At 48.9% G+C, this 13,461-nt stretch overlaps 2 protein-coding genes across 2 annotated transcripts; both read right to left on the bottom strand.

Moving 5' to 3' along the window:
- Window positions 1-6,746: 6,746 nt before the first annotated feature.
- FTJAE_8328 (GABA permease) lies at window positions 6,747-8,570 on the bottom strand (the record flags this gene model as incomplete). Its single annotated transcript, XM_037355132.1, has 5 exons — window positions 6,747-6,919; window positions 6,970-7,541; window positions 7,601-7,800; window positions 7,862-8,142; window positions 8,219-8,570. 5 exons carry the CDS (start codon window positions 8,568-8,570, stop codon window positions 6,747-6,749), a joined length of 1,578 nt encoding a protein of 525 aa, XP_037204629.1.
- Window positions 8,571-10,055: 1,485 nt separating this feature from the next.
- FTJAE_8327 (adf-like domain protein) lies at window positions 10,056-10,496 on the bottom strand (the record flags this gene model as incomplete). The annotated part of the gene is made up of 1 exon (XM_037355131.1): window positions 10,056-10,496. One exon carries the CDS (start codon window positions 10,494-10,496, stop codon window positions 10,056-10,058), a length of 441 nt encoding a protein of 146 aa, XP_037204628.1.
- Window positions 10,497-13,461: the final 2,965 nt, after the last annotated feature.

Below are 13,461 nucleotides of genomic sequence, written 5' to 3'. Positions count from 1 at the left end.
AGGCATGCTAATTGCGTGGTATTGCGTATGCTGTTGATGCAAGTCACCTCGTTTCTGAGAGTCATCACGCATATCTTGGCCTGCCGTCTTATCATTTGCTCCCCTCCGCCTCCATACGTACGTCTCGTTATCTGCCGAGCATCTGGGGAGATTTTGACGAGATGGAATTGGTCCAACACGAATGCGGGGAACGTTTTCGTGTTTCTTCTCCCTTCAATGTGATCTGCAACTCATTCTTCAACATCCCCAGACGCCGCTCGTCTCGTCTTATCGGTACGACTTGCGGAGTTGCACAGTCACCGTACAATGAGTGGAAGCAATTGGAGGAGACGGGTTTTTTAGCACTGCGATGTGCCCTTAAGCTTTACCGGATCTTCCGCCCCGGACGCTACCTGTTCGGAGTGGGGTGATGCCGATTGAGCCCCCCCCCCCAGCTTACGGAGTACAGTACCATTGAGCGAGATGCTAGGTAGCAACAAGAGATGCCTGCCGTGGTTTTCGTTTCACCAATATTGAATTGGTGATGGTTCATTCTTGGGAACTCTTTTTGCTCTTCGGGTGTCATCATCCAGAAGTAACCTGCACGTCACCCTACTTTACGGATACAGGAGCTCTCTCTCACTCTCTGCGCGTCTCGACAAAACGAGCATCGTTTCTCCAACCCCGCGCGAACCCCCTCTTTACAAGAGCAAGCCATGGCATGTTATTGCTAACGCACTATCGATGACTTTGCGCTGTAACCACATTTGGATGGAACAAGAAACGACTACTGCATGGTCATGTTACTTTACACATGATGTGCTATTGCCTCTCTCTCGGCCGACATCAAGAACCCGATATCCACGTGATGGCATTTCCAAGACGTGATTTATCGGACGTTTCGGAACCTGATATGATGATATGGGAAAGTTTGCTCCCCCTGGTAAATTTGCTTTTGCTTGGTATTAGTCTCTCATCTTGATGCGACATGATCTGAGTATGACAGTCCTTTGATACTCAAACATCGACTCATGGTGCGGGGAAGCTATTCATAGGCCGTACAAGTAGGTAAGTTCATTCGATACCAACTCAGCTGCCAAGAGTAATCCAGGGTCTTTATCAAGCATAATATCACTGATTTAGAAGTCGGTAACTACTCAATTGGTCGCTATTCGAGCTCTGTCAGAATTAAACACTTCCATAGAGAGCTTCCTACATCAAGAGCTGTAACTGCAACTGGACTGAGTGCACACAAACGCTCCCCCTCTCCGTTTCCCCCTCCCTGCAACCCTCCCCGTTATCATGGCTCGCTAAGCAACGGCCCCCTCCTCCACACCACCTTGGATGAGATCCTGGCTGTCTGGCTGCCAACCAGGCAGGGGGATCACAAGCAGAAACTGGGACCTCAACACCAACACCACGAGTTTGGCTGTTTGGCAAAAATACCACTGCCCTGTTGGTGTCTCGAGACTGCTTTCGACTGGTTTAATATCCCCGCTGATCGACCCTTGTCGCGTCCCCCTTGTGCAGTCGGTCAGATAAGGCCGGTGAATCGTGCTGTCTTGTATTGATGCTAAGCAGGTGCCGGGTTTCGAAGATGCCTCGAAAGATGGCTTGTCTTTCGCACGAGTCGTTAAAGCTCCTTCATAACGGGGCATGTCACATTAAGAATCCACAGTATTATTCACAGAGGCGCCGTCCGATAATATGGGCACTTTTGAACGCCCCCCCATGGATATGTTTGCTCAATTCGAACAGCTTCAAGGCAGCCACCAAGTCTCGAGATGGTTGCCCACCACTTGAGGCTCGGCCCTCTGATCAGCAAAACTTGTTCAGTTGTGGATAGTTTACCTCTCTTCTCGTCCAGGCACAGGGACTTGGTTCCCGACTTTGGTGTTTTATTCCTGGTATTATTCCCCCGACCACCAACTCAACAGAATTTGATGCTCGCCTCGCCTCAATTCTCTTTTTCCCCAGACCTGGTCCTCCCATCCCCTCCCCCGTGCTCCCACGGGGTAAGAGGAAAACTCAGACGTTTTGTGAAAAAAGTGACTGCTTTATGACGTATTCTGCACAGATGCTGTGATCACCACCATCGAGGTCTAGTATGCAAATCGTTCAAATAGTCGGATCAAGTGGAGTTTGTTGGACTGGGTGTGCACGGTTCTCTGCCTTGCAAGCAATTTCAACGCCAAGCATTTGTTTTAACAATCGACGAGGAGAAGCAACGAGCAAGTTGGAAAAGGCTGACTGATCCTAGAGGCTGGAAACTAGCTAGCTAGCTAGGTAGTCAGGCTAGCAGAAAGCAAGGGAGCCTGGTTGGTGCCGGAGGATCGTACAAAGAGCCTCTCTCGACGTTCCATTTATCTCGCTACGATACGATGGAGACATAGAGTAGAATCCACTTTCCGCCCCCTGTGAATGAGCCGCAGCTTTACTATCACATCAATGGTATGGGAGAATAGGAGTTAGAGTCAGAGTCAGAGTCAAATAACTAAACTAACCGCCATGACATACATGTCTCCGCTATGGAAGAGCCCTCTCATCTCCCTTCAACAGGTTAAACTCACGAGAAGTGGACTCCTGGTGAGTAGCAATATCCCTCATCCTTATCCCTTTTCGCTCAAGGACTGCTACGTAATTGTTGCTATTCGTAAAAAACGAACGTTGAGATATTTCACGCACTGTCACTGAGATGTGAGTGATTGAGATTCCACTTTATTTCTGTTGGCCTCGCTCTCGCACTCTCACCCCGCGCCATCAAGTAACCTTCCCCTCAATATCCAACGCGTGGACGCGGAGTTGAAGGTCCAAAGTTTGAAGTGGTGGCATACAGCATCACATCGTGCCAAAAAGCCACCACACGAAATCGGAGCTCGCTTCGCCGCCACACACCAATAACATAACACACAACGGTATTAGTCTACACACGCTATGCCAAAGTAAACGGCCGCCTCACTTGGTTGGAAACTGCTACTGTAACCTCTTCACCGCCTCAGCCATGCATCTCTGTTCTGCGTCCTCATGAGTCGCCCACATTGCATTTTCTTACTGTAGGTACAGAGTGGCCTACATACAGTACACACTACCGTACACTGCGCTTCTGTACATGCTCACACATACATGCAGGGAGGAACTGCTCCCCCCCGAGAAGGCGTGTCCCGCATTGCATTGTCTTGCAATATCGTGCATCTACCGTTTGTCAAATGACTGGTCGTGCTGACTTGACTTGTTCTGTCGTAAAGGGTCCCCCTCCTCGGAGGTGTTGCCCTCAGCTGCGGAGCTTATCTATCCCTTTGAACTCTACGTGCTGCTGTAGGGTAGTACTGTCACGAAAGTGTGCACCGTAGACAATAGGGTAACCACCACCACCAGTAGCAAACAATATTGAATATTGAGATCTCACATACATAAACGACCTTCTGTGCTGTAACGACGGCTCGTGTCATGTGCTAGAGCATATGACAAGTCTGCTCTTCCCCGGATGCCCCAGACTCCGTAACTTCCCCATCCGAGCGCTCAATGCACAGTCGGACTGACTCTCGGTCAAGAAAGTGAGGCGCTAGTAGGTGTTGAAAACTGTACGGTAGGTATTATCTTACCAAGTTCTAGATCTGCCTCTCATCACACCCACTGACAACGGCCCGGGCCATTCTGTGACTCCTCACAGAGGCCGCTGCGAGTGTCAGTTCAATGGCGACTGTTGTGCCACTCTGATAGCTAACCGTGAGGCGATGCTGGGGGCTCGACTGGACGAGAGTTTTGGTGGCGGCTGATGAAACTTTCCGTGGAGAATGCCCATTTCTCGTGTTTTCTTTGTGTTATCTCTACGTACAGATAAGGGTTCTGCTTAGTCTATCTTCCTGTCGGAATTTGCATTCCTTGTGTCCCAAAATCCTGATTTTGATATGTTGGTGTTCAGCTTTGCAGTTCGTTTATGTTCCCCAGATTTCGGTAGTATCGGCTCGTTGCTACCCCTACAGTACAAGGACACTTTGCCGTATCCTCTTCCCTGATTCGGCCGACCAAACTGGGAAGCCATCCATCTCGAAGAAACCCGGTGTAGCGTTTCCCAGTATCTGTAAGCATGGCGTGGGTTGCACCGACACGAGGGGCTAGAAACGGCTTTTCTTCTGTCTCAGGTAACCCAATCTGCATAAGAACTCTTCATCAGAGCTCGAGCGTCAGGAACGTATATAACTTTGGGTGGCACGGCATATGCACGGCAGCAGCCCCCTTCAGGCTTTGACCGGTTGAGTTCCACGGCTTTATGGGATGATAGTGGTGATTTGCTGGAGGGGAGAGCTGACGCTGATTTCAAAGGAAATCACCTGTTCTTTTCTGGAGAGGAGCGATACATCCTACGCACTTCTACCGAGAGGCGAGGGAGACCGACGTAACTCCGCTTGAGGGTGATATCATTGCTGGGGAAGTAACATGATCTTGCCACGCCGCTGTACATATCTTGGGAGTGCACGACAGTGGGTAAAGACGACAATGAGAGGCTCGTGAATGACTACCGTGTAACACTGACTGAGAAACACTAGCAATGACTGACTAATTCTAGAACGTAGTAACGTTGTTCTGTCACATGAGAGATTAATTCTCTGAAAACCCGGCAACAGTACCCAGGGAGTTGTCATTTCAAGTGATACAGGGCAATACAAGCCAAAGGACTCATTTCACGATCGGCAATAGTATAGGTAGACTACTGATGGGTCAGAGACGGAGATACTCATTGCTATGGACTAATGATCGGCATGTGACGGATGAGAAGCTCCGGAGAACTTCCAGTCGTGAGTCACGATCAGTCATGCCGGAAAGAACTGAACAAGGATCCTAAGAATGCTCCGGGAAACAGCAAGGATAGGGGCATTAGATCGAACTAAGTGTCTCATAATACCGCAGGAAACAAGAGTGTTGAATAACGATACATGAAGGACTTGTTGGGTGCCTGAGGCTGTTTGATATTGGTCTAGGTCGTCACGACAAAGCAGAGTCTGGATGAAATGTACCTCAAGTCTCTGCTATAGCAGTAGCATGGACATGGCAATATCAAGTTTTGGAGCAACAGTAGAGGCAGCTAAAATGTATTGACTTTGTCATTTTCCCCTGTAAAGCCCTAGGGGCTTGATGGATGTAAGATTCACGGGTCACCGTGGAAGGTTTGGGCAGAAGCCATATCATGAAAGGGAAGTATATATTGCTGTGATATGTTTTGGTAGCCTAGATTTCAAATTTGTGGCCAACTAGCAGGTCTATAACTGAAAGCTGGCAATGATTTGACTGCTCAAGTCGTAGACTGGCTGTTCGTGATTTTATATCGTGGAATACATGTATTCGAGACACTATAGATGCCCGAGGACCACCAATAGGGCTGAGTGAAAGTACAGGAAGGGCTTTACTGCGTTATGATCAGCCTTGATAGAGAGAAATGGTTTCTTGGACCGGTTGCGTGATCGTGTTCGATATCCTCCTAGAAAGATATACTGTCAACACACACGAGTCTGGACAACCACCAACTCTAAATTAGAAGATCACCTGGGAAATATGATATGAGAAAATGTAACAGTATCTGGAAGTTGTAGAGTTGAGCACAGTCGCGCTTGTAGTCGGCTGATGAAGCTCAACGCCCGTTACGTGAACAGTATCGCCCTGCTTGCAGCCATTCCACAAGCTTAGAAGCGACAAGATAAGTTTCAAATAGTATAAAGACTGAGAGAAGAAGTTCCGTACCCGAGACTACTACTGAGATATCCAATAATATCTTCGAGGAAGTCTAGTTCTGACAATGAGTGCTGGAAAGGTAGAAACTGTGCACTCTTGATTCTATATAGAATGGAATATAAGGCCAGCAATTAATAATACTCTGCTGAAAAAGAAGAAAGAAATGAGCTCTTCATGATATATGAAATAACGTTGCTCGACAAATTGTATCTGTACTGAACTCAGGTGCCAGCGTCGGTATGTTGAGTATGAACCAGACGGCCCCAGCATGACACTACAATCGAGCATTCTTTGTATCAGTAACTTCGTATTATATCTATATAAAGTTTAAGCATAACAAATATATCAGAGATGCCGTCATGCGAGGATTGGGATATCATTCTGTTCTAGATTCTGCACATCTCCGGTGCTCGACGTCGATGTTGGCGTGACGATAGCCTCGTCTTTGGGCCTACCACTTCCCAATGAGATCCTCACACAACCTCAAGAGTTTCAGAGAGATTGAGCGAGAATGATTAAAGTGAAGTGGGAGAGTTTACGTTCAGATTGAGAATGAAGATGCAACCTGTGGACAATCTGGGAGGTCGACCAGCGCGCATGACTCAATTGAAGGATCTGGCTCAAGAGAAACACATGAAGGACCGACTGTACATTGCATCAAGACTGTCAATGCCAGTCGTAAGGGTATACCCACGCCGGTCCAGACAGCTCCAGGTCTACGACACGGCTGCTCGTCAGTTAAGCATGCAACAGGCGGCGCACAAGACTACGAGCTACTAGATCTACTACAACTAAACAGCGTAATGAGACAATTATGTTGAAGCTTAACAATATTGAATTATGGATATCTTCTAGCTAATACCAAGAGCATCACAGACCCTGAGTACAGGCCGGGCGGGGGTATCAAGCACATCGCGCTGGCAAGCATAGGCACGAATTAAACTGTCGCACATATATACTGACTGATATTGATATGAAATGTCAAAGGAAGCGAAGCGCACTGCACTGTCAAGCATCTAGATCCTGCTTGCTTCAACAGCTTAGTCCTCGTGGGTAGGAGGACCAGCGTAGTTCTTGTGACCCCAAGCCCAGTACCAGATACCAGAAACCATGCACGCAAAGACGAAGACGACGGGGGCGTAGTTGACGGATTCGGGGGTAACGGGGATGGCGGAGGGCATGCAGAAGAGAGGCATAGCCAACAGAGACCAGGCTGATGAGGAGTTAGCAAGACATATCACGATAGAGGAAAACTACACATACCCAGAGCGATCCAGTTGGCGACAGCACCCCACTTTCCGAGGTAGAACTGTCCAGTCTTGACCTGCTTGCGACCAGTAGCGAGACTGATGGCAATGGGAGTGGCATAAGAAGCAGTCAAGCAGATGACACCGACACCAGAGAAAGCGTTGAAAGCAGCGTAAGAACCGAAGTAGATGACACCGAGGACGATCTCGACAACCATGCAGAGCATCATAGCGTTCAGTGGAACATCGAGAGAGGTGTTGACCTTGGACCACATCCTGGCACCGGGAATAGCACCATCACGAGCGAAAGCCCAAGCGCATCGAGAACTGGCAGTTGTGCAGCCGATACCGCAGATGATGGCGAGAACGATGAGAGGAATGAGGAGACCGAAGGCACCGCCGGAGCTGCCAACAGCGCTCTTGATAATGAGAGGCACAGGCTGGGCGGAGACGATGACGTCCTGGATTTCGGGCATGACGAACATGAGAGGGACGAGGAAGAGGAGACCGGCGAAGGTGTTGATGAAGATGGTGGCGACCATGGCCTTGGGGACCTGGACCTGAGGGTTCTGAACCTCCTCACACATGCTATACCATGTTAGCACGGTTGTTACGAGGTTGAGTTAGTTGGTAGACTGGGAACTCACGAGATAATCATTCCAGTAGAAGAAGTAGCATAGGCAGCGTGGAGGAGACCGACACAGAAAGACCATCCCTTGGGCCAGCCAGAGTTGTCCTCGAAGTGTGTGAAGACCCAGTTAGCATCACGGCGTCCGTTCTTAGCGATGGCAAGGATAGTAGCGATGATGGCGATGAGACCAGCGAAGGTCCAGAAGATGGCGGCGGTCTTTGAGCGAGGTATCAGCAACAATTACGTTCACAAGCAGAGGAACGGAGGGCAAGCATACATCAATCCAGGGAAGCCACTTGTTACCGAGCGCAGAGACAGCATTGCACAGGATAGTCAGGGCAAGGAAGATCAGGAAGACCTGGTAAGCCTCTCCCGACAGGACACCAACGCCAGGGCTCTTCTCGAAGACATTGACACAGCCGACGATGAAGAGGGCGGTACCGAAGTTGACGGCGAGAGTGATGGTGATGTTTCCAACTAGATAGAGCCAGCCACAGATCCAGCTAGCAATGCGACGCCATCGGGGAGGAGAGAGCATAAAGGCCTGGTAGTAAACACCTATAGTATCACGCGATCAGTTACAAGTTCACATTGGGACGCAAGCAATTGGGAGGAATAATATGTTTTTGTTTACCTCCAGCAGTAGGATAGACACTGGTGATTTCACCGAGAGAGCAAGCAACACAGACAATGATGAGGGAGACGGCGAGCCAGCCCCAGATGACGTTGACGGGACCGCCTCCAATCAGAGGGTAAACCAGGGTGGTAGCGAGACCGTAGGGGATGGAAGCGAGGACGAAGGACATGAAGGCGACCTGGAAGGTAGAGCGGTTACGCGACAGCTCAGCCTTGTAGCCCAGGTTCTCGAGGAGCTGGTCGGCGCCATCAGTGTTTCCGAGCGAGGCCTTTGAGCCTCGACGAGGCTTCTGCTCTGCGACGGGGTCCATGACTCCGGTGCTTGTGCTGGCCGAGTCGTGCTTAGACATAATCGGGAGGGAGAGGATGAAAGAACAACTACAACAAGGGTGTTGTTGTAGAGGGAGAGAGGTGAGAGGTGAGAAGAAAAGAGAGTGACACGCGATGCGAAAAGGCGTGGGAATGTGAGGGGATTTAAAAAGAAAGGAATTGAATCTGGGGAAGAGTGACCATTGAAGAGATTTGGAGTACTCCGTATGTTTAGTTAGACCGAACCTAGACAAGCAATCAAGGCATGGGAGAGGGGACAGAGAGAGAGTGAGAGTGGGCAAACGCTAAATTATCTACTGCAGTGTCGCTGCGGGAGTGGAGTTCTCCATGTGCGTGGGTGCGTGGTGGCAATCAACAGCCATCCACGGGGGCAGGGATTGCTCAAGCCAACGTCTGAAAGAGGAAAAGGTGAGAAAGGGACTGGAGACGGATGGAAAGCCAAGGGTCAGGTTCTAGATACGGGCCAAGGAACAGGGGGGGACGAGTGACTGATTGCAGCGACTGACAGCCAGACAGTGAAATTGTTAGTGAGTACAATGCTTACTCTCCTGTAATACAATGAGTGTACTCGAAGATGACAGCTCTCCTTAACAGTGGCTACAACGCCATCATCAACTCTCCCACCGAGCATCCACCGTCTGATAGGCTAACCGCGGGGCTGAAGAGGAAAAAGCGATTCATTCAACGACCGGGGAAACACGATGCGATAGGTCCCCTACGTCATGCTACTAACCTCTAAAGTGGGTGCACAAGACGGCCAAGCCGATACAAGGTTTCGGCGTCGACAGCTCAAACTGGAAGGAGATTAGTTCTGCCAGAGTAAAATACCGCGTTTCATAGGTTGGATCTGAGAGTGCCAATTACTGAGCCAAGCTTTCAGCCGTCTTTCATTTGCTAACTGTTAGCTACTGGTTAGGCGGTGGTGGTAGGTGGTGGTTGGCTGGTAGGTTTCACCCGAGGACTGATACAGATATTGGCAGACATGTGCTGCGAGCTTTGACGGTCGAAGAGGTTGCTTGTGAAACAGGCAGATCATGCACATTCACCTTACAAACTCACCCATCATATCTATCAAACCCCGAATGCCGGGATTGAATTGAATGCACCATCGATGCATCCCCAATCTCCAACTTTACCTAATCTGGTGAATATCCAGTATGTGATCGTCAGGGTATCAGCACCCGCGCCCTGCCCCGGCAATCCTGGCATCTAAACGTGGTTTGAGGGAGGGATTGATAGCCTTGGCCTAGTTATCACAAAGTTTGGGGTATTCAAGCTTCAAGAATCGTCAAAACATCGTTACCCCTCGTTTCCTTGATCCCTCGCCTTATTCCTATCTAAGAAGTCCGGCGACATTTCCGTGATAGATAACGAAAACCTGTCTATCTCCCGCACGCACGTGACCGGTTCGTCCAAGATAACGAGCCGCAAGAACGCTGTGTATTATTGATATGTACGGGTGCAAGATATGTACTCCGTGATGTTGAAGCTATCGTCGCGTATCTTCAACCCCGACCGCCGTTGTAATCAGCACCACCGGCCTTCCTCAACCGCACGACGATGTCCCCCTCATCCAGCTCGGACCGATCCCCCGTGGTGACCGCGATGCTGTGATGCGAGAGCACCCGCTTCACATCGCCGCTCTCGATGCTGACGCGCGCTTTCCGCATGACTTTGGTGTTCTCGCCGATCCAGACGACGAGCGCAAACTTGACGCGCTTGCTCTCCTTGTCGTTGGCGTACTCGACGCGCACGTAGCCGTACTGCACCTGCCCGTCGTCCAGCTCCTCGACCATCTCGGCCAGACCGCCCGTTCCCGTCTTGGTGAGGCTCAGCTTGTTCCCCACGGCGGACGCGTACGAGATGAGCAGCCAGTTTGTCTCGTCCTTGTCTGAGCGCACGGCGTCGTACGCTGCGCTGACTTCTGGTGCGTCGAGGCCTGACATTGTGATAGGTAGGTATGTTGCAGATATAGTAGAGATTTGGGGATCGGTGTCGGTGCGAATAGAGGGGGAGGCTCGGCGCGAAAGAGGGAATAAACTGGGCCTGGGGTACGTAGTGTGAGTGAGATCAACCAACAAAAGCTCTGTATCGGAAGACGGCAGAGGAATACATACCTGGAGAAAAGGGTTCAACAAAGCTTGGATCAGGCCTCAAAAGACAAGACAGACTCAGGAGTTCAGGGGCCCTCTCTCTCTGCTCGCTCTCTGCCTCTGCCTCTGCGGTTTGTTAGCCCCCCTGCACATGAAAAAAAGCCACGGCTCTACTGGGAAAAGCTCGGCTATGTACGGAACGCACTCTAGAAGCCCGCCGATCCATATTTTGTGCATTTGGCGCTAGAAGAGAAACGGAACAACTCCGTTCTGTTGGTCTCACGCCAAGAGCTTTGGTAGTCCAGGATTCTGACACGGTCAGTCACTCGTGTAAAAAAAAAAGGAGCATATCGTGAGGGAAACGTTGCAGCTTCAGCTCAGGGGCTGATCCGGCTCCTCTTACCGGAGACCCGTTCTTCTCGTCTGTCGTAACCTCCACGATTATAATCGTCGGAATATTTAAATATTTGCTTTTGTTGTACGTAAGAAGCGCGGGTTGACGACAGATTCCCTTTCCCCTCCCCCGTGGGACACTAGGAAGATTCATCTAGGCGACGATGGTAGGGCTTGGTGTGTTTTTGAGGGGGTTCAAGATGATACCAGGCACTGCACTGCAACGTTTTCACAGTACTCGGATACCATTTACTCGTCTGCTTTTTGCATAATTCGTAATGTCTCAAGATAATCACCCAAGGAACCAATAACAGACCCCCAATCAATTCTTTTCAACGACGATCACAAACTGCACTGACTGCTCAAAGAGACGGCAATAATCACTGACAGGACAGCAACAATCGGGCCGAGACCGTAACATTTGCGGGGGCTGCTTACGGTGCTCCAGCGCTGTAAAAAATCCACCGTCGCCCGCCGTTTCACTCGGAAAACTGAAGAGTGCCCTGTAGCGAGGCCCTGTAAGTGGATATCCAGCAGGACCGGGATATCCCATGGTCCAGTGAAATTGTTGTATAGAATCTGGGCTTTATGATAACTTTTTCGTAATGAGAAAGACGGGAAAATGTCTCAATTAATGGGACTCGAAAAACGTCAGAAATACGGCGCCCATCGAGATCGTAACGTAAAAAATTGAAGATCTCGGGTTCATCGCTGTAACACAGAGTAAACTCAATCAGGCGCTGATCAGCTTCTGCAAGTGATTTTCTTTACTTTTTCTTTTTTGCTTTTGAAGAAGAATTCTAGACTTTTTCTTTTTGAACAAGGGTCTTTTTTAATATTACCTGTCATATCGAGCTTGATCCTCCGAACTCAGTAATTTACGGAAATTGAGCGACCATTAAATCCTGACAGTCCAATAGTTGACCATTAGTTACTCTGTACCTTGATATCCCGTCTTTCTCGGTAGCCTGAAGAACAATAGTGTCCTTTTACTAGCAGGCTCTGGGGTGGCAATGCATCGTATGATGTGCTTGTGAACCAACTGAGGGATGGGTCTTTTTGCTGTGTTGGTTCGGACGCATGAAATGAACATACGACTACGGTGAGCTTGCGACGGTCTCGGGTTCGGGAGGTTGCTTCCGCGTGAAGCTTGTTCGTATATTTGTTGCCACTGGTGGCATGGATAATCGTGTTGGTTGACTTGAAACATTTAGATGTTAACGTCTGGCCTTTGATGACTTGAAGTCTCTGATTGAACCTTCATATGCTTTCGAACTTCTGCAATAAGCACTAAAGCTGCATGGCGCTTGAATGACCCCTGAGGGCTCATGCTTGGACAATCACATGCTGGGTATTTAAGCTTAAACACATGTGCAAGGTTGACTTGCATTGCTTCATCCTCGGCCCCCAAAGCCTTCAATATGCGAACCCCGAGACCTAACATCAAATGAATTCGGATATTCTTGGCGTTGTGATGCATCATGAACAGATCTCGGCATTGCAAGACCACGAAAGATGAGACAAGTTACTTTCATAACTAGTTGCTCCTCAAAGAGCAAAGAATATCAGGTTTTAATATGGGACATTGCAATACAATAGGTATCCTAAATTTAGTAAAAATAATTCTAAAATTATGCTGATTTACCCAAGTCTTCTTGCCATTGAGGATCAAGCTCCCGAGTTTTATTCCTCCCGTAGCTACTCACTCCTTCGCCCCTGAGGTAAAGAAACCTTAACGAAAGTCTTCTTGAAGTAAGCCAAGGGGACTTCTATTTTTAAAACTGAACCATGATCTTCCGTAGGGCGTTGAAACAAAGTATCATGGTCGAAGCTTACATTTAGCCCCTGATGTCTCGAGAAGAGCCTTGGGCGTTTCAGGGCACTCGTTGAAGTATTGGGCAATCTGGATAAAAAAGAGTTGCTGTAAATGTCGGGGAAAAGCTTGGATCAGTATTTGACCTTGAGGGATGGGTGTTGTGTCAAGTTGTTCTGGACTAAGCTGCTCATATGGACCTAGCTGAGTATTGATGTCTTTCGGCTAACAGGCGGAATCTGGATCCCAAGATCTTGAGTGAACAAATTGAGAGATGACTTAAGAAGCATGTCATGAATGAAGTCGGCTTTGCAAAAAATTGTCATAAAAGTAGCAGGATAGTGTATCTTGACGTTCACCGAAAAGTTGTCATCTGACCAAAATAGTTGAACCATATGCCAGAAAGGCGTTATACTGAGATCAGTACACGCCTAAGAGCTACTTATCGTTATTTTAGAAGCTAAGAGCTAAGTAAGATATGTGAAAGGCACGATTTTGTGTATCTGGCACTTGTTGGAGAGTTCAAGCAGCCTTCAACATCTCCCGTTGGAAACACGAAAGAGTGACCAGGTATTATTCTGGTCCCTTAGTTAACTTGGTAACAAGAGAAGT

The sequence above is a fragment of the Fusarium tjaetaba genome (genome assembly GCF_013396195.1).
Source record: "Fusarium tjaetaba strain NRRL 66243 chromosome Unknown NRRL66243_c0000178, whole genome shotgun sequence".
Lineage (NCBI taxonomy): Eukaryota > Fungi > Ascomycota > Sordariomycetes > Hypocreales > Nectriaceae > Fusarium > Fusarium tjaetaba.
Note: the sequence above shows the minus strand (reverse complement) of the source record. Positions and strands in the feature narration are given on the sequence as shown.